Genomic DNA, 21,426 nt, shown 5'->3' on the forward strand with positions numbered 1-21,426 from the left:
CTGCTGAGAGCACCTGCCAGCTGGCACAACTGGCCTCTCTGGAAGGTAAATGCAGCAGAACATTTCAAAACCATTTTCATGAAATCTTGCAACACAAAGCACTTTAGATGACTCCCCTTTACGAGTCAGCATTTCATATTTAGTTATTTCTGCTCTTTATTGCAACACAGCGGGTGGGAATTTGCATCAGTAAAAGCTGACTGGAAAAGTTAATCTTTCTTTGGACAATCCTGAATATTACTGCTTTGCCATAATCCTGCTGGTTTGTCACCCTGCATCTGGCTTTCAGATACGCCACAGAGTAATGTTCTCCAATAAATCAAGAAGAGCTTTACCCTTTGAACCAAGCTTTGAATTGTAATCGCTGTGGGTCTCCACGTGCTTGTTAGCAGGTCTTACATTTAAGAAAACAGAAGAACACATTTTAATCCAGAACCTTTCAAGATCCATGTGTCTGAGTTCTTTTAATGATTTAAAAATCAGGGCACCCTCTGGTTTTCCTGTTAGAACTAATGGCAAGATTTGGCCTAGTAGGGTGGCAACTATGCACACATAACACACACAACCAAGACCTTTATCTCATCTAGAGCAGCGATCTGAAAAGCCTGGAGTTTGTAAGAAAGGAGACCCCTGGATGAGACTGTCACTGACAGTGATCTCTCTGCAGGGCAAAGCAGAATGGGCTTCTGCAAACCAATGTTTTAGGCTGAGGGTGGTTTTTACTTTTGCACCACTGCAATGGCACAAGAGCAGGCACATCAAATTCAGGTTCTTCTGCTGAACAGCAGCAAATACCAGGGTAGGGATGGTAATTTCCAGCCAAGAGCATAGGAAATTCCCAACCCAAACTGCCTGACCCCACCAAGCAGCACAGACAGCAACTGTACCTGTGAAATCTGGCCTCCAGGCTGACATTACTCCCACACAGGAGCAGGGAGAGGAACTGCCACTTCTCACCACGCTGTAGGCATCAGCACCTCTGTCCATGAACTGTGGGTTAGAAGTACCTACAGGGACTTCTGAATATCCATTTTGACTTGTCTACCAGTAGAAGCTTATTATTATCATAATTATTAGTAACAATTATACAACTATTATATATGTTAATATATGTCAACAGAATAAGAATATTAATATATTCTCTACAGGGTATTTCACAGAATTAATGAGATCTCATAATGAGCCTAACCTCTCTGACATCTTGCTGATACTTATTTCTAAGCAAGCTACTAAATTCAGTGTGCATCTGCTCCAGCATTGAACTGGCTTGCAACTCAACTCAATACCCATAGCTGTAAAGGATATGAATGCTGATAAGGGGACGTTTCTGCCTTGCTGGGGGCAGTGATGGAAGAGGCAGATGTACATTTACTCCTGTTGCCTTTGTTATCAATCTGGTTCCCTCTACTACAGGGAGCTCTGAGCAGCCAAGTCTTAAATCACCCCAGCTCCTGCTGCAGTGAATGGCAGCAAGTCCCCAAGAGCTCTTTGCCATTGACACATCAATTCAAGTACATCACGGGGCTGTCTCTATCTCCAGTCCCAACTCCTCCCCAAGACCTTCAAAGCCAACTCCAGCAAGGCTGAGGCTGCTGCTCACAACACTGTTTTCCTAGTGCTCTTTGCTGACACGAAGGGCTTCGCGCCCTCTGACACCTTCCCAGCATGCTCAGGTGCCACGGAAAGGGAAGAAAGCACTGGGAAAGAAACCACAGGGCAGTCCTACAGTCAGTGAAATGTGCCCTCAGCATCCTCAGAGCAAGACACACTGGTACACCCAGGGGCACACAAGGCACCTCTTGTGTTCATTTGCATCCTGCCTCCTGTATAAGCTGAGATTTGGGAATTAGAGGTAACTCATTTCAGCACCAGATCCTAAAAGCCCTACTTCTCTGGTAGTGAATTCAGCAGCAAAATTCCCACAGAGAGGAGATTTAGCCCTCCAGAAGTCCAAAACAAAAGCAGCATCTGTGACTCACCCATGAGACCCACAGCAACAACAGTGTAAAAATTACATTCACATGGACTTGATGCTACTCATGGAAAACAACTCTGAAGCCTTTCTGCTGGCAGACTCCACCTCTGAACACTCTTCCTCCCCTCTTTTGTTCTTTATAGGATATTTGCATGGAAACAAGAGCCCTGTTTCTCAGCTGCTCATCTCGTCCTGCTGTCTGCCCTTCCTTAACAGAAGACAGACTTTTCAGAGAGGCTGTTTTCAGGCAAATAGCCTGGAATGACAGAAGAACAGAGCACATGAGCACCTCCCAGAGCCAGAGTGCCAGTAACCAAGCCAGTGATACCCCCTGTGCACAGGGGTTATGAAAGCTGCTGGGTACATGGGAAGAGTTCACTGGGAGAGAGATCTTCATAGCATCTTCCATGGAAAACAAGTCTCTTACTTCAAGACCATGCTGAGAAAGTCCAGTTGTGTGGCATGCAACATCAATCACCAGCCAGGAAAAGCCCTGCTAGCCCAAGGTACCCCCAAACTCAGCACTGACATGTGGCACCATCAATATGAGACTCAGGCTCCTTAAAAAAAACCAACCCAACAGTAACGGCAGGTCAGATTCTGTCCTTGCCCCTGAATCTTCCAGTAATTTTTGCTCTTTTGTAAGAATATTATTGTTGTTCCAGTGGGGTTGCCTATGTGAAAGTCTAACCAAAGGGGGGGAGCCGACAGCGACCTGCTCCGTGTATCTAACTCAGAGTGTGAGCCAGACAGCGCTGTCAAAGGGCAAAGAATACACTCTGGAAACAAAACCTCTTTGTTCCTCTAATTTTGTTCCAGTTAAGTCAGTTCAGCTGTTCCATATAACCAGTCAAAAACATTCAGCATTTCCCAAAGTATTTTAAGACTTCAAAGTTGTAGGTTTTATTTTGACAGTTTTAAAGCGCATAGCTTTTTTTTCTTTACAGATTTTTTTGCATTAAAAACAAGGCTGTTTAATAAATTAAGCTTTACAACAACCACTGCCACTCTGCTTTTATCATGGCTTCAATTAAAATATTGTTTCTTGAAGACAGCTAACGGCTTCTGAGAAAAAAAAAAAATTAGGGTGTTTCACTGAGAATATTTTCAATAGACTCAATCTGTTAAAACTTGTGATTTAAAACCAAACTCCAAGTAGGGCAGGCTCAAAACCAGGGGGGTTTAAAGCTGTCCAAGTTGCTGATATGAACTCAAAACTTCACAGCCTTAAATGAGCATACCTAAAAAGTAAATTCTTCAACACCCAACAATGAAATATTTAGGAAAAAGTGATCTCTCCAACATTCACTGATTAGGAAAATGTAGGAAAAACTCTGTTTAGAGCAGTGCCTGGCAGCTCAGCAGAGATGGGAGTTCATCAGGAGCAGGCTGTTCCAGAACAAAACCTTTCTACATAACCCAGGCAACAGATCTGACCTTTACATCTATAAAAAGCAGTCAGCCCACCACTGAACTCATTACTGGGGGAGATCTGCCCCTCAAACCCATTTTTTTTTCAGTCTCAGGGCCAAACCTGTTCTGACACCGATTGCCTCCTGTCAGGAAAGTGCTGGAACAGCTCAGGGACAAGACCTGTACTGAAACCAAACCTTCCTGAACTCTCCCCGCGTAACCTGAGCCTCGCACAGCCGCGCTGACATTGTCACCACAGCGAACAGGAGCCAGGCAAGCAAACCAAGGACTCGTGTCTTCAAAAGCAAACAAAAGAGCGTTATAAAAACTAATTAGCTGTTTGTGCTCGCTGCTGCTCCTCTCTGCAAAGCTGTAACCACAGCGAGTACATCTCTGAGGGCTTCTCAACAGCAGCTCTGGGATGGCCCGGCCTGGGCCAGCTTCACGGTGCCAGCAGCAAAGGCCCTAATCCCACAGTTTTGAGGTCAAAGCTCCACTCGCACAGTTCACAGTACAGCCCACAACCAGCTGTGTCAGCACAACTGAGAAAGCAGGATCAAGCAGCCGTGGGGACGAAGCTTTTAAGCCTGCGATGCTGCCAAATGCTTCGTATCACAGCCCTGCCTATTTGCATTTCTGCCTTGGGCCCCATCTGTAGCTTCCCATCCATGTAAAAGCTGTCCCCAGGGAGAAGAAAGGCTACTGTCCATTTGTTCAACACATCTCAAGTGCATCCAGCTTCAAATGAAATAGGTGGTAAAACTCTTTTCCATGCAGTTCTGACTGTCTTGTTGTCTGGGGGCAGGGAAGACCAGAAATGGAAGTAGCTGGTCCAGTGGCTTTGATCAGTCAGCACCAGGCACCAGTGCAGCTCCCAGGCCCTCCCAGCCATCCATGCCAGCACCACATCCTCACTATCAGAAACACACACACTTAATTTTTTACTCATTTCCACTTCAGATAAAAGATCCTACAAAGTAGGTCTCCAAATGCAGTATCAGTTAAATCACTTTGTAATAACACACAGGAATATCTTTAAAATATGGTTGCATCCTGTTACAGAAGTCTTAATGAGCCATATTTTTAGCCCAGGAATAACCTGAAAACCAGCAGAGACACACTGCAGCACAAAAACTATGTCACTGTAAAGCTATTTCATTACAAGCCACAGCTCTCTTTGCACAGATAATTTCATCCAAGAGCCCAAGTAAGCTGTTACAAGGTTTTCCAGCAGGCATATATGTAGAGCAGCCAGAAATAAGCCTAATCTACCAGGGAGAAGTTGAGAACCAGGAGAAAGAAAGGAATAAACAAGAAAGAAAGAAAGAAGGAATAAACACAGGAGATGGGTCCCTTTCAACACACACGTCTCAGCAGAGGTCACTGCAATGACTGGGAGCTGGAGAAGGGCCAGGGCACCATGCATGCATCTGTCAGGGATCCCACCCAGGCTCCAGGCAGGCATCCTCACACACAAGGGAACTGCAAGGCTGGAGAATGCAGGAGCTCCAGCTGAGACCACCCAGCCTCTCGTGCCTCGCACTCACTACCTGCAGTGACAGAGTGACTGACACTGCCACAGCTGGCAGAGCTGCCCGAGGGGGCACAGACCATCCTCCAACAGCCATTTGCACCATCATCAACATCCAGAGGTGACAGACACGTGGAAGGCAGAGGCAAGGCCAGGCAGCCGGCACCCCAACTTGCTCAAGCTCCACGTGAGAAGCAAGGAGTAGATGAGGTCCAAACAGGATCCAGACATGACAGTGGCAGGCACTGCAAGGACATTTCTGCTCATGCCCAGGTTTGAAGAATTCAGCAGCACCCACAGCTCATTCCCAAAGCCCTGGCCTGAACAATGCACTGCCTGGGAGTCCTGCATGGCTTGTGACCTCAGACAGGCCTGAGGAGAGGCCCAGACACAGCCCCCATCATCCAAGGTTCTGGGGAGAATGCATCACTCTCCCACTTCCTCTGAAGAGAAAACAAGTTACAAAGACACCCCAAGCAAATGCTGGTGGAGTAACACCCTGTCTGACTCAGAGGGACAGTGTGAGATCCGGTGGCTCTCAGGCTCTAGAGAGAAACTCTGAATTGCTTCTCTGGAAGCTGCACCTTCCCTGATCCTGGAAAAAAGTTGGGGTAAGGGAATACCCATATACTCCATATCTCCTTAACATGAGGAAAAGAAAAATCTAAAATGGGCTTGTCCTCTGAATCAACTCCAAAGCTATCTCAGAACAGCCAGGTTATCTCCCAGCAGCCCAAACCACTCCTATTTGTTACAGAATAATAAAGCCATTACTACTGAGCAATCACACTATTACACTGTTGTTTTACATGGCTATAATTTAACAGTTCTTCACTGTTTGCTTTAGAAAATCTGTTCTTGAAAGGTCTATAAAATTATGAACTCTTGTTCCAGTTGGAAAACATAGGCATGAGAAGGGATTTCTGTTTTCTAATAAATCACATACCCCTACCAGTAAACACCAGCTTATAAGAAACATCTTTTGTTTATTGAAAGTAAATAGCATGTGGACATTTTAAACAAAAAGAAGGTGGGAGGCGGAGGGGGACAGACAGATTATGTTTTTCACTTTCATTTTGCCTTGTGTCTAAACAAACATTTCCTAACAGCTTTGTTTTCCAAACCAACTTTCTCCCAGCTGCTATCTGGAACCACAGAAAGGGAAAGCATTACTCAAGATGTACAAGGATTACTTGACTTTGCCCACTCGTTTTACTCAGCAATCAGTGGTCTGGCTACACAAGCCACAGGGAGAGTTGCTAGGAGTAAGGATTGGAGAGACTGGTTGGCTTCAACAGGTCAGTACTGGGAGGGTTCCCTCAGACCCTCACACCACCCCAGGGGGAACCAGCATTTTGCCAAGCTTTTCTGACAGGTCCCAGTTTTGCCACAGGAACTGATCTGCTGCCTTCCACTGAGCCACAACCACACAGAAACTTGGAAGATGACTCTGAACAACAGCTTAGGGAGGAGGACAGAGAAAACAGCTCTTACAGACCCCTCAGGGACAGCTACCTGTAGCATCTGAAAACAAACTAACGCCCTGATCCTTTTTAGCTGTGGTTTTTACTGTTTCCATTAGGTACAGGAAGCACAGAGATACTGACCCAAAAAGACACAAGATATTATACCAGGATGGAGCATACTCTAATGTTTCTGAATTTTTCATCATCTTCAAGATCAAAGATATTAATCTTCAAAGATCTTTCTCATCCCTCTGCCTTCAACTGATGATCAAGGCACCAAATATTCCCACACTCCTTTTTCTTGCCTTCTTGCTACACAGTTTAGTGTTACTTAGACCACATCTACCTCACAAGTTCCTTGCCCACAAGAGATGTAGCAACACTTCACTAAAGTTGCAGGGTGGGAATAGCTAGAGTTAATATTTTGATTCACTCCAACAGCAGAAGATTCCTTATATCCAGGCACAAATACGGAGACATGACTCTAAGAGAGTCTCAGAAATGATGTGCAAATACATGGCTCTATCACAGCTCTCAGACACCACTGAAACTTGCTATATTTAACCCACCACTTTCTTAATTACACATCATGCCACGACCAAGCAGCCCCTCCATAGACAATGGTCCAGCCCCTTCTGAGCAGGACCTTCATGAACATTACCCAAAAAAGGCATTTGAAGCACCTGAGATGGAGTCCAGAACATGGTAACTTCTCACTTATACTGCATTCACCCCATCCAGTCTTGCAGGAAAGCACCTGTTCAGCTGGGAATGTGCAGGCAGCCCGAGCCAGCCTGCACTGTGGGAAGCAAACCCTCTGCACGAGCCCCTTTTCTCCCACTGCTGCATAGCTGCCACAACAGCAAAGTCCCCTGACAGCACATGGATTTTACTGCTACTCGCAGTGCAAAGGAGATAATTAGGTCAGAAATCTTCAAAGCCCTACCACTGCCATGGGTAATGAGATTTTGCAGTTCACTTGAAAATAAAAATGGAAGGAGGAGGGCAGGTAAAGCTCCTTCTCTACCAACAGCCTGAAGTCTAGCTGTGAAGCCATCCAGGAAACCTTCCATCAAGAAGAGGTCCCTCCTAGCAGCTGGGAAGTCAATGCATGAATACAACACTTAAAAAAGAGGAGCATTCATACGGGAAAACCAGGGGCACAATAGATTTGCCAATAAAACACAAGGTACAAGCAGACAAACTGCTGCATTTTAATCAGTGACAGCCCTCTTATCTTGCTGTGTGATGGCAGAAAGGGACCAGATCACATCTCTGTTCTTACCTGAAATACTGTGTCCAAAAAAAAGGGGCAAAGAACCCTTCTGCAGGGATGTCACTTCAAGACACATGCACTCCCACTCCTCAGACTGAGCTGAGAGTTTTCACAACAAACAAAATCTCCTGGCATGTATTTAGAACTATTTATGGTACAATTACGTCTTTTAAAGTTAAGCAAAGAGCCTTCCTTGTTCACTCTTGATAGGCTGCATTCAAGACTGGTGTGTGTCTTCAGGGCAGGGTGTAAAGTGCCATAAATGCAGAGCAGCTACAGAATGTCAAAGAACAGCTCTGGTTTCAATCCTACCAGGTACACAAGGAAATACACATATAGACCCTTTCCCTGCTCCTTGTGCTTGCCAGCTCTCTGCAAACAGCCAACCTGTCCTGCAAAGCCCCTGCAGAAAGGCCTGGATGTGCAACTTGTCACTCAGAGAGGACAAGAACCAACCCTCCCATGCTGCATTGGAAAAAAGTTATCTACTTCCAAGAAGGAAAGTCAGGCTTGTCAAATTCCTGCCAACTCTCTTGCATTTCCCAGGTAATTGCACAAACCATGAATTAATAAGAAATAATGAGCCAGCACACAGGGGAAGAAAAGACAATTCAGAACAGCAACGAGGAGAACTAATGGAAAAGTGCATTTTAATAGCTCAGTGCAGACGACTGTCACTGCAAGCCTGCATTGCCCCAGGAGAGGTGTCACCGCCCTGGGAGGACACAAGGACACAGACAGCACCCACACAGCACGGGAACACAAGGAAAAGGTGAGGGGGGCTCAGGGCAGGAGTTAATTTTGCAGAGAACAGACAGTGTGGGCAGTCCTGACACAGCACCAGCCTGTCCAGGGATGGCCTTGTCACCACCCACCACATGTCCTTTGGGAAGTCACAAAATCCATCCGGGCTTCGCTGCCTGGCTACAGCTGCAGTGTCTGACACCAGCTCCCTCCATGAGTGTGGACCACCCCTGCTTTATCTAGACCTGCTCTGCTTCTTTCTGTTATCACCCAACCCCACAGGTATGTTATCAATGCAGCCAGCCAGCCTTGCTGGGACAATAGCAGATAAAAGGGCAGGTTTGACAGAGAAAATAATAAAATGGGAGAGGATAAACTGTTAAGTCAAAAGGGTGCCCACAGCTAGACATGCATGATCTTACCAAGGACTTGACCACCTTGGGACTGTAATCCTCCTGGCTTAACTTCTTACCTAGTCCTGTTTGAAAGGGCAGTATCTGGTTGTGATCTGAAAAGTCAGTTATTATTGAAAGAGCAAAGTGACTTTTAGAGCTCAGGGACTGTATTAGGAAAAATAGCAACATAAAGGCCATATCTGTGGCTACAAGGATGCACCTAAAGGTGGAGGAAAACAAGGAGCAGCACAAACTTCTGAACATGGTTAGGACTGAGGGTCAGAATGGGTGGAAATCTGCCCTCCCATTCCCAGACTTAAACTTACATCTATCATAACAACAGGAGGAAAATATATTTCACAACCTACTTCAAAAATGCCTCACACCTACTTGGCTGTTTAACTTTCCAGCATCTCCAGTGCATTTACCCACTGCCAGCAAAAGTTTCTCTTCAGAGCATATAAATCTTTCTGTTTTCCAAAGCTGCAGCCAGCTGAAACCTGACAGTTTGAGGACAAGGCAGTAAAAGGCCTGGGTCTGCTTCCAAATGGTGAAGGACATGCTTCTGACACGCAGTATCCGAGCAGCAGAACTCCTGTGGGGACTGTCACACCACTTTGGGGCCCTCCTGGATCAATGGGGGTCCAGGCTCGGATGTGATGCTTCTCCCTGGCTGCCTCTGGGCTTCTGCTTATCTCACCAAAACACATCTAAAAACAACACCTGGACTTACACTGACATTTCAATAAAAACATCCCAGATCACCCACTTTTCTCAACAGTGAGGAGAGTTTTGCCTCTGTGCATCCAACTGCTAGATGAACATTATAGATGGTGGCTGTTTTGGACCAAGGGATCCAACCTCATTTATTACTAAAACCAGATTTATTTCCATTAATCTAAACTAATTACTGCTGCTCCTTCTTTAACGAGGTCCGTTGTGCCTAAGCACGTAACACCAGCACAGGAGAAATCCTCATCTTCATAACCAGGCAGTTTTGGGCCACTTTGAATAGCTCCTTCTCTAGTGTTAGAAATAAATGATGAGAATGATGTCTCTTCCAGAGAGCTGGGTTTATTTCAGGGAATGAACGTTCTCACATTCAGATCAACAACAGCCTTGCAAAATCTCCTTTATCCAACTTTTACTGCTGTTGAGCAGGGATTAACATTAATTGAGCCCAACCCATATTAGCCAAGGATTATTTGTTAGTCACCAGCCTATAATCACCTGCATTTTCCAGCAGAAACCTTTACATTGCTCAGATAACTTGCAGGATAATCCACATCACCTTTTTAATGAAATCTGTATAAAAACACACATCCACATCGTTGTCTTCCTCCTTCTAAAATACACCATTACTTCAGTTTAGAAAATGCTATAAAAATTAGTTCTGTCAACTTTGCAGTCCAACAAGTTTCTGGTGACAAGAAAAGACTCCCTATGAGGACAGCATTTTTTTAAACCTCACAAACTTTAAAATACACAAAAAACTACTCAGGAATTTTCATTTACAGGTCTGCACATACCACTTACCAAATACCAACTTAGCCCTTCTGTTTAAAATCTAAATGGAAGTTACACAGATGGGCCCCATCCTGATGCTTCCTCTGGTTTCCTGCATGTGAGCCTCCTGCTGCTCACATGCATGAACACCCCAAATCTGCCTCAGCAACGGCTCAGCTGCACCACAAAGAGACACTCTGGGAGATGAAGGTTTCTTTCCTTTTCCCTCAGCTGGCTCTGATCCCATCACATCTGGAAAGCCACATCCAGCACTGGTTGTCTGGGCTGAATGGCAGCTCTGAACTGAGCTGGGGGGAACTGGTGCCCTAGGGACCTGCACGGTCCAGATCCAAGAAGTCAGGCTCTGAACTGAAGCAGTAAAAGACTTCCCCAGCAGAGCAAACACCTGACTGCTGAGAAAAGCAGGGCTGGCTTACTACTGCTACTACAGAAGGCTGAGATTATGGATGGAAAACAGGTGAAAGACTCAAGGACCTGCATGTACAAGAAATGTCTCAGCTTGCCACAGTACACAAGAAGGCAGCACGATATACTGCTTGCCTTAAACTCACTGAACTATCCCAAGTGTCTTCACTGTATTAAAAACAAAGAATGATCTGACAGCTCAGCCTCGTGCCCGGATGCTGAAGTGTTGCTGAAGCCTTTCAGCCCTCACTTAACTCCTCTGCTAATAAACAACAAATCCTGGCAGCAGCCGTAAGCATGAAGCAAATGGGAAGCTCTTCTCTGCCAGCAGCTGGGAGAAACTTCCATCTCTGCCCACTTTGCATGTAAAGAAAACTCCACAATAGTACTTGTGGTAATGCTGCTCGCCAGATTTTCCACTGACAGACTCTTGAGGAAAGGCTCCAGATAGGAAGCCTGCTCCTAAGGACCCTCTTCAAGTGGATGACTTTTGACTTTGGGAACGTATGGCTCATCTTCTTGAGGAAGAGTTCCTTTTGTTTTCAGTACAGAGAAAAAGAGAACAAAGGAAAAGAAAGAAAAGTTACATTTATTGTGACCTAGGGAACAGAGAGCTAAATAAATTTGATCAATATTTTGATTTCTCTGACAAAAGCCGCAATCAGCACTGACACAAACAACTGGTTAGTGAGCTGGGGGGACAGGAGGGGTAAATCAAACCAGAGTTTCAAGATGCTTATCTTTCCATCACAACAATTGCCACCAATGACAGTAATTTACATGGCTAATAGGCAGTATTATGTTTACAAAATCATTCTTGGGAGGGAAAATCTAAACAATTTTTGCCAACCCAGCAAAGGAGCTGGTGTTGGATCAGATCCTGGGATTCTTTTTCCCCTTTTATCTTATCTGATGGTATTTTGCCAAGGTGCCTTGCCATGGAACAACACAAAGTGCCCTCAGAAGTGTCTTTGCAAGCCACACAGACCCGTGGAGGATATGATCATCCTCCTGTTGCAGCCTGAATTCTCCAACAGCAGGGCTGCCCCAGCCTCTGTAACAAGGGGAAATACCTATCAAGCAAAAAAACAATGGAGCCGGGCCAGCAGCCCCAGCTCCTCCACCCCACACCACACTCTGGACCCCTCTGCTGAAGATAACCTCCTACGAGCCCCTTATCTCCCACACCGGGGCAGGTCCCATCCCCAAACCACAAGGGGACCCCCCAGCATCAGCCTGAACACCTGCTAATTCTCTGCCCTCCCCAGCCCTTGGTTTGGTTTTTCTTTCCATGCAAAGCTCCCTGTCCCTTTGTTACAAACTCTTTCAAGGCTTTGCCACCGACAGACAGACAGACAGACAGACAGGTGGGACTGCGAGGGCACAGAAATGGGCTCCAACAGGCTCAGTCCCTCTGGGTCTATACAATTAGGAGGACTATGCTCACCTATCCTTTAAAGCAGCACAGATAACCCCAGAAAGCCAAGAGCACATTTTCACTAGACCATCAGCTAAAAAGAGACAAAGATTTCCAAAAGAACATAAAAGCCTTCTCACATGAGCAGAAAAAAATAATCAGTGAACTCTTGACTAGTTTTAATATCAGGGAAAATTCCACTTTTGTCTGGAAAATACATGCACCCATTCTGCAGCTGTACCCAACAGCCAGTCAGGAGCCACAGAGAGGACAGTCCTGCCTGAAGTGCAAAACCTGAGGTAATTTGGGAACCTCTAAGCACTGATGATGCTTCTGAAAAAAGAAGATTTATCAAAGCCCCGAGTGCATGGACAGTCAGATTTTGCCAGAACTCCCAGTGCATTGACAGGGCATGGGAAATCCATTTCATTAAGTAATGACCTTTTGGTCACACCAATTAACTTGATCATCTATTGACAGTCAATTTAGAAACGGTCAAGGATGCACATTTCCCAGCACACAGTGAAACACACAAAGGACTTTATCACACCCCTGCTGCCAGCCTGGCATCACTTCCACATCCCACCAAGTTCTGCCATCCCAGCACCATTTTAACTGTTTAATTTCCCAAAGTCTTACATTTAACAAGGTGCTAAGCCATCCCGACTCCAAAGGGAACATGGTTCAAAGACCTGAGCAGGAAATGAGACCAGGGAAGTCTGTTGGAACAAGGGAAAGAGCCACAGCAGACTGAGCACAAATGCAATACTTCACATGCTAGATTTTAATTCTCCCACCAATCTGGGCTGAGAGCAAACCTTGAGGATGCTCACATTTCATTAACACACTTTAATATTAATGACCTGTCCTCAAGAACTCCATGAAAGATCTGGAAAAATAATTAAAACATGAAAAAACAAAAACATAATAAACCAGGTTATTCCATAGCTCAGCTGAATTTCATGAGGCAATAATAGGCAATTGTGTTTTAAATGCTGATAAAGATTTTTAAATAATTTGAGAACATCTGATACGAAAGTTTCCCTGGAACACAGTAATTGCTTATCATAAGCACCACAAAGTATGTTTATTACCCACGGAGATAAGACACAGCAGCTGCTGGACTTCTCAGATAAAGCAAGCCCATATCACAACAGCAGGATCACATGGATTAGGAGCAGGAGAGGACCTGACCCAAACAGAGACAGCAGTGGCCATCAGTGACACGAACAAAAACACGTCCAAGGGAGAAGCTCCAACACCTACACACTCACAAAGTGTCCTGACACCTGCAAACAGAACATGGTTTGGCTCTCCCATGGAATTTCCATTCTCAGCAGCTGCAAGTCCAGCAGATTTTTACCTTCCTGCAAGGAAACACTGACCAGCTCTTCCTCTTCCTTGAAGCTTCCATTATTCTTCAGAATTAGGAAATTCAATGGTGTTTCAAGGATGACTTCAGCATACTAGTGATAGTCAGACAAATTAGAAGCTCTTCAGACTTCCCCCCATGTCTGGTAGAGGGTTTGGCAGCTCTAGAAGGGCTTGTGAGAACACAGCTTAATGCTGCTTTCTATGAAGGTGGCAGATTCAGTTTTAGCAACTGTGGATCCTCTCACCAACAAGCTGTTAAGTCAGAAAAGCACAAGCAGCCCTTGGAGGCCACTTACTCAAGGAATTTAATAAATGCAAGAAGGGTACTTAGTGTGATGGTGTTCTTCATGTTTACAGTGTGTAACAGCATCCCCTGCTCAGTGGGAACAAGTGGGGAGACTGAGGCAGAGACAGCAAGTGACCAACACAAAGACAATGAAAAGAGCCAAAGTCACAGCAGCTCCAAATCCTGTGTTTTGAAGTGCTTTCCCCCCAAAAAAAGGAAAGCAAAACAGACACCAAGCCCCATAATATGTACGTTGATATAACCATAAGTCATGTTTTACAGCAGAAAAGACTTCATAAATAAACAAGGGAATACAAGGACTTGAGATTGTGATTTCCTGCAGTTTTGTGTCTCCAGAGTGGATTGCCCAGTCCTATCCAAAAAAGGTTCACAATCTGCTCAAAGCTCTTCCTACCATTGAGGCACTCAGGTTCCTCCTCAAGTGGGTTTTCCAGTCCCTGTCCTTCAGTCCATGCAGAAACTGCATCTCCCTCCTCTACTTGGTCACTTATTTTCAAAAACTCTAAATTCTCCAGGTCCAGGAATTATTGGGAAGAAGAAAAGGGAGATGGACAGACAACTGAATGAGATAATTACACCTCTTCACCTTCAAAAACCAGCTAAAAATACTGTAGGCAAGTGGATCCAGTTCTTCTCCAGAAAGTAACGAAATTGCACCACAGTTGATTTTGGCCCAACACACACTTGGCAAGTACTGATAACAAGGATTTACCATATCCCCTCTACTATTACAGCTGACTATAAAACAAACATTTGCTTCCTACTGATAACAAAATGACTATGATCACTCAGGGTTTGTAAAGGTTAGGGTTTCTCTGTCACCCAAGGCAGACCTGTAATTCCCAGTGTTCATGCAAAAAATATCCTGTATGTAACACTGGCCTCAGTTTTCCCTCAGGTACGCACTCACCTCACGCAGAAATACAGTTTGGGATGGATTCCAGCAACAAATTACAATCAGATTAAATATTAATTCCCATCTTAATTATATAACCATGACTAGGCTTAATGGCCTTGAAGCCATTTAACCAGGAGAGGAGCGTGTAAATTGTGCAAGCAGCATCTCTTACACTGCAAATGCCCAGACAAGCACCTGGATTTTTTCCCTGGGAGAAGAGCCAGCCTTTGGAAAAGCAGCTCCAAGGGAGGTAAGAATTCAAATCATCTGGCAAGTGATATGGTATCAGGAGTCACAAACCTGTGGGACAGCACAGTGCTCTGCCCTCAGGACAGTGTGCACTAGAGTGAAAAAGATCATACATGTGCTGAATACTTATTGATGGATTTCATCCTCACCTTTGACAGAGAGAGAAGCATCTTTACATTTGGCTGAAGTGGGCCATGAGGTTGCCAGAGCAGATGAAGTCACTGGTCCAGGATCACAGTGGGTTCTCAGGAGGGATGTGCTGTATGCTACAGCCCACCCCAGCGCTTTGCAAACTCAGGAGGCCCAGGTGCTCCCAGTGCAGAGACACCTGTGCTGTCCCACAGAAGCTGCCTCCATCTCCAAATCAGGCTACATGCAGGGAAAATAATCTCCTTTCATCCCCAGGGAAAGGCAGATTGCCAAATATTTTCTTTTCCAATTCTTACTTGCGCCACTCTGAAGTGCCTCATGTATGACCAGAAGTCACCCACCCCCACGGGGCCCTCACAGCAGATCAAATCTGCTGCAGCTGCCAGGAGAAAGTCTGCTGCAAAAGAGGGGGATATGCCCAAAAATGAGCCCGTTCTGCTTCACTTGGTACTTCAAGGCAGTGAAGGCACAAAACCCAAAAAAATAAAAAAGGAAAAACCTAGGGAAAACAGGAGAGACAAAACCAGAATTAAGCCTGAGCAGTTTCACCTTCAGCTTCACACACCAGAAGAGAAACAGAGAAATGCCAGCAAAAGCATTCCCCACGCTAGAGCAGCCCCTGCCTGGCTTGGGGACTGGCTGTCACAAGAGCCACGGCACAAGGGCAGCGAGCTCCAAGCTCCGGCACGGGAACGCTGCCCCTGGAAACGGGATACAGGTGAAGCCTCTCCAGCGCTGTGTGCACCGCGTTTGGCACTGTCAGCGTGCCCCGTTTCTTGGGGCTGTAGGAAACACCCCTTCCCTGCACCGCCCCTCCCGGTGACACCGCAACGCCACGGTCACAGGGCCGGCGGAGCCGCAGGCAGGTGACATCCTGCGAAGAGCAGCAGGGACACGCGATTCCTAACAATGGGAACGCCGACTTCCCCGGCACAGGCTCTCACGGCAGGCAGCGGCTGCGGGGTCACGCCGCCAAGGCGAACGCGACAGGAAGGATAAAACAAATCACAACTCAAATGAGGTGGTGTCGAAAAAGGAAACAGCAAGTGAACTCAACCACAAAACCGAACTACACAAAACCAGATGGATTTCAGCTTATCCCTCGCGTGGAAAGCTCAGCGCACTTCCCACCAACACGTCCCCTGTAAGAGCCCCAAGGAAAGGAATCGGCACAGCCCCCTTGTTGGAGTCAACTGAAAAGGGGTTGTTTAGTGCTTGTTTTTTTTCCTTAAACCCCTTTCCTGCTCCTGAAGGGAAAACAGGCTCTAAAGTCAGACAGCAGAAAGCTTTCAAAAACACTGGATCACATCCCCAGCAAGTGTACACTGGCACTGCTTCCATCAAGTCCGGAGGGGGGGAAGGCTTTCCATTCTACTTCTCTCTACGAACTTCATACCCGGCGAGGCTTGAACTTTGGATCAAAACACATGTGGCTTTGGGATCAAACACAGACTTTCCCAAAACCATTTCAACTCTCTGCCAAATTAATTTCAGATTGAAACAAGTCCATGTTTTTCTTTTCAGAATCAAACCCACCTGTTGGAAAGCACATCCACACGTACCCAGCGGCACGTCCAAGGACTGTGCAGACACACTCACTGCCTCCCTGTACAAGATGTGTCCCATTGTTAGAAAACAAACAGCAACAATTTTCACTAGTTGCCTAACTACTTGCAAGAAACACCAAGAAGCCACAATTGCAAATTCTTGCAAAGTATCTGAAGTTTTCTTGTTGAAGTGGGTTTGGAAAAACAACATCCACTCCACCACCCCCATTTTTTGTTTTTTTTCTTTTCTTTTTAAACCATTGTTTTCCATTACAAGCCTTGGGATCTACTCAGCTGTTTGTTCAAACACACAGGAGACACGGCTCCCACTCAGTCCAGCTTGACTGCTGGTGGGGTCACAGCCTGCCTCCCATCTAGGAAAACCAACACTCACTGGCGACAATGGGCCATTTACATGGACCGTTATTCACTTCCACAACAGTCACCATAAAGCTGCACCTATGCTGAATCATAACCTACCCCTGACGGGAGCTCACAGTGTTCTGAGGAAAAAGAAAGAAAAGAAAAACAACCCTGCAGCCATCCACGTGCTGTTATTATGCTCTGCTGAACCTGAATGCATCATAAAAGGAATAAAAATGTACAATGACATGGGGATGGCTCCTCCACCACAATACCCTGTTTAGGGGGGATTTTAAACAAGAGCAAGTCCCTGGCACACGCTCACATTTTTTGGCGCAGTTTTGCCAACCTGTACCTTTCCAAACCCTTCTCAGGGATGAGAACAAAACCTTTTGTGGGTTGTGCACGCACAGAGAAGGAGCCCCACACCCCAAGGTCTGTCAGTTCAGCCGACCCTCAATACCAACTTCAATGGCAACCACAAAAAGCCACCAACACGCCCGGTGGCCGCGTACGTGTGCCCTCGCACAGCGCCGTTTGCGTAACCATTGCAAAACACGAGCGTGAGGAGCATGGCTATTCCTGGGTCACTTCCTCGACCAACGGGACATCTGCCTACCCGTGTGTCCCATGCCGGCGCGAGCAGGGCAAGGGAGGCGAAGGGCCCCTCCATAGCCTTGCTGGACACCTGGGCCTGCTCTGGGCCACCCTGTGCCGGACAAGCTCTTCATTCCCCACCACCCTGGTACAGCCACTGCTCCTCTGGCGGAAACTTGCCACTGTCCAGGCAGAGGCCGTGGAATGCTGCTGCTGCTGCTGCTGGTCTGCTGTTCCCCCCAGCCCATACACTGACCGGAGTTCTTGTGGGGAGTGGCACCCTCAAAGTGTGACTCCCGATGTCACCCCCCAAATGATGACTCCAAAAGAAGCACCATCTAGGCATGGGCCACGAGCACCGCTATCGTCCGATTTGGAGGAAAGAAGGGGATGGGGAGAGGGGGGGAATGGCCACGGAGGGACAGGACGGCCACTAAGGGGAGAAAGGACGACTGGGGTAAATGGCCACTAAAGGGGAAGGAGGGCTGCTACAGCGGGTGACTGGCCAGGGAGCGCATCCCGCGGAACCGCCCGCTACCCGTGTGAGGGCAGGTGGCACCGCAGCCGCCCGCGGGCTGGGGGGCACTGACCCCTTCCCTCCCTCCTCACCCACCTTGCACGGCCAGGACAGCGAGGGCGGAGAAGCAGAGACAAAGCAGCAGGTCCTCCAGCGCCATGTAAGCCCCGCCGGGCGCCGGGAGCAGGGGCCGCCGCGGCCGCATCTACGAGGGGAGCGCGCTCTCCCGCCGCCCCACCGCCATCTTGTGCGAGCGCCCCGGCCCCAGCCCCAGCCCCGCGCTGCCCGCCGGGCCCCGCTGCCGGGGGCGGCCCTGGGCTGCCGCTGCTCCGCCTTTGTCAGCGGCCCGGCCGCCCCTCCGAGGGGCTCCTCCCGCCGCCCGGCAGCGCCCGCACCAACAGGTTGCTGCCAGCCCGCGGCGGGGGGAGCAGCCGCGTTCCCTCAGGGTGGGGGACGGCAGGTGCGGGCTCCTCCGCCCGCCGGTAGCTCTACAAGCCACAAACATTTATAATATTTTATGTGGCGTTTTTTAATAATTTCTTGCTTCAATCTCTTTAGTATTTTTTTCCGCTTTTGCACGGGAGAGCGTGGAGGGTACCGGCCCGCCTTCAGCAGCCGCGCTCCCCTCACGGTGCTTCCCGGGGATGCCTCAGCCGGCCCCGGGACCGGCCCCGCTCCCTGAGGGGTGGACGGCAGGTGCGGGACTCTTCCGCTCTCCAGCAGCTCCACAAGCCACAAACATTTGTAACACTTTATGTGGCTTTTTAAATTAAAATTCCACCCCCCACCTCTTTAGGGATTTTTTCCCCGGTTTGCCACGGGTGAGCGCGGAGGGCACCGCGCAGCTCCCGCCGCCGCGCTCCCCTCACGGTGCTGCCGGGGCCGCCTCCCCCTCCCCGCTGCCCGTCGGGGCTGCCGGAGCTCAGCGCGCCGAGCCCGGCTGGCAGCGGAGGCAAACGGACACCAGTAACCGCATTGCCGTGGCTTTGTTGGGATTCAGTTTCGAGGCACACTCCTTCAGGTGTATATCGTTCATTGGTCGTCAAAGCTTTGCCTGTGCTTCTCAGCCGACTGTAAAAATAAAGCAAATAAAATACATGGTGTGGCATGTCTGCACCCCATCGCTGAGGAGAGAGGCAGGACCTATCTACCAGCTGAGCCAAGCAGTGGAAATGAGGCAAGGAGATGAGGGATGGAGCCCAAAGTTGCTGCCTCCCCGTTTGGCTTGGCTAAGTCCCAGACACAAACTCGCACCACATGTGTGTGCATAAAGCCACAGGTACAGGTTTAATCCTGAGAGCACATGACACCAAGTCCTTTAGGCAGTGGTACCTGGCACCAAACACAAGGGCAGTTGCATCTAGAGTGGGTCTGCTTTGCCCTCCAAAAGGGTACGAAGCTGCCCAGTACACTGGCGTGTTTTATCACAGCAGTGTGGAATGTGGAGGGGGCTTCAGCTATGGAGAATATGAAAAAAGAAACCTTTTTAATCCACACCCTCCTATTTATTAACTTGTATAATGAACTATAAAAACTTAAGTGAAACCAGAAAGGCTGTGTGATGGGAAGCAGGTTTTCTGGGAGTGTCAGTTATGCAACTCTAAGTTCATACTCGGCACTGCCAATACAGACAAGCTCTGAGAGGGATGTGCCCCCTACTCGGAAGGGATGTGCAGAGGGGCTTTGCCCAACATCAGGTGGGCACTCACTGTGCTAACCTTGCTGGGAAGGAGTGCATAATAAAGCCAGCATTCCACTGGCCCCATCCCTGCACCATCTCACCTTCCTGTGGAAAGGAAAGTGGGTAGTAATATCCACATCCTTTTCTGCACCAGTCCAATATGGAGGTAAAGATTACAAACATTTCTTTCTCTCTGAGTCCTTCTCACCTGCTCCTTTATGTGTGAAGTGGTTTTAAGGGTGCTGTCAAATTGCTTTAACTAGGCTGTAAAGAAATACCTACTTGTGTCTGCCAGTGGTTTCTTTCAGACACACCCCTGCCCATTTTTCTTCAAATCCCAGACATTTCTCCCTCCTTTAAGCATAAAAAACTTCACCTTGCAGGGAGGCAAATCTGACATTAATATAAAAAAGGAAAATTGCTAGTTGTCTACAAAACACTGCAAATTCTGGCTAAAGGCACTTGCCTGTGTTAAGGTGTTGACCGAGCTGTATGTCAACAGGCCAGAGTTAGACCAGGCTTTGAAAGACCCAGGTTTAGCCCCCGTCTTAGCTCTCTACCTGATCTTAGTGTTACTTGATTCCTCTCTGGCACTTCTTTGTCTTCCTGCATGTCTGTGGAAACAGGAATGAAACCAGTATTTCGACAAACCCAAGCTTGCAACATATATTCTTTGAATATCTGTCCCTGGGGAAAAGAAAAAACCAGCGACTTGGCAAACAGCTCCTGAACAGAGAGAGCAGCAGAAACATCACCCGGAGCACCAGCTCCTTCACACTGACACCACCTCTGCTCTGCAGGAGCAACACCAAGTCCCAGTGTCTGCTCACAGCGGTGAAATGATTCCCTGTGGCACTTCCAGAGGGAGAGCCTGGCTAAAGAGCCACTCAGTAGATTTGGGAAGGATCAGATAACTCCCTGGCTGTCAGTCCATGAAGAACAAAGTGGCAGCAGCCATGCCAACAGAAGGGATGTTCCTTCCCAGACAATGGCCCTTCTGCTCCAATACTCAGGGCAGCAAACCCCCCATTTATGTTCTACAGACTCCCTAGCATTCCTGTTCCTGTTGACAAGGCATTTCTGCCTTTCAATAGCTGCAAGCCTTCCATACTTTGAGGGAAGAAAGTGTGACAGGCGAAGCAGCAGCAGTAAGTGGCAAGTATTTGTAGTGCAGCTTTTTGTTCCTCCTGTGAGAGACATTATTTCTGTGCTACAAAAATTTTTTGGTGAGTCAGGTGTATGGAAAGTGTATTGTACACATGTATTGGTTTGTATAAGATCCCAGGAATAACAGCCCACTAGGGAAATCCAGCAAAAGGTGCTATAAATTTATGTAGCTCAGCAGTAAATTTGAACATCCAAAGACCCTTTTTTTTAGGGTGTAAAGTCCCATTTTAAGGGTCGAGGACTCATTTTTTTGGGTTTTTTCCCATTCAGGCAGCCTGTAGCCAAGAGGGATCCATGCTTTTTGTAAGGCTATAGTAGTGCAAGAGACCTTGGAGCACAGCAACACATTACAGAGGGTTCTGAATCAGAACTTCTCCAGCCTCTGAATCCAAACCCACATGAAGAAGCCCATGTCTACTTCCAGCTG

The 21,426-nt window shown here is 47.4% G+C and overlaps 1 protein-coding gene across 1 annotated transcript in view; it reads right to left on the reverse strand.

Moving 5' to 3' along the window:
* The window catches only part of IGDCC4 (immunoglobulin superfamily DCC subclass member 4), an 87,554-nt gene extending 69,198 nt beyond the window's left edge, over positions 1-18,356 (reverse strand). The window contains exon 1 of the mRNA XM_036389898.1: positions 18,248-18,356. Within this exon, the coding sequence (XP_036245791.1) occupies positions 18,248-18,356 (109 nt within the window). The remainder of the gene's footprint in view (positions 1-18,247) is intronic.
* Positions 18,357-21,426: the final 3,070 nt, after the last annotated feature.

Source organism: Molothrus ater, chromosome 13 (assembly GCF_012460135.2).
Source record: "Molothrus ater isolate BHLD 08-10-18 breed brown headed cowbird chromosome 13, BPBGC_Mater_1.1, whole genome shotgun sequence".
NCBI lineage: Eukaryota > Metazoa > Chordata > Aves > Passeriformes > Icteridae > Molothrus > Molothrus ater.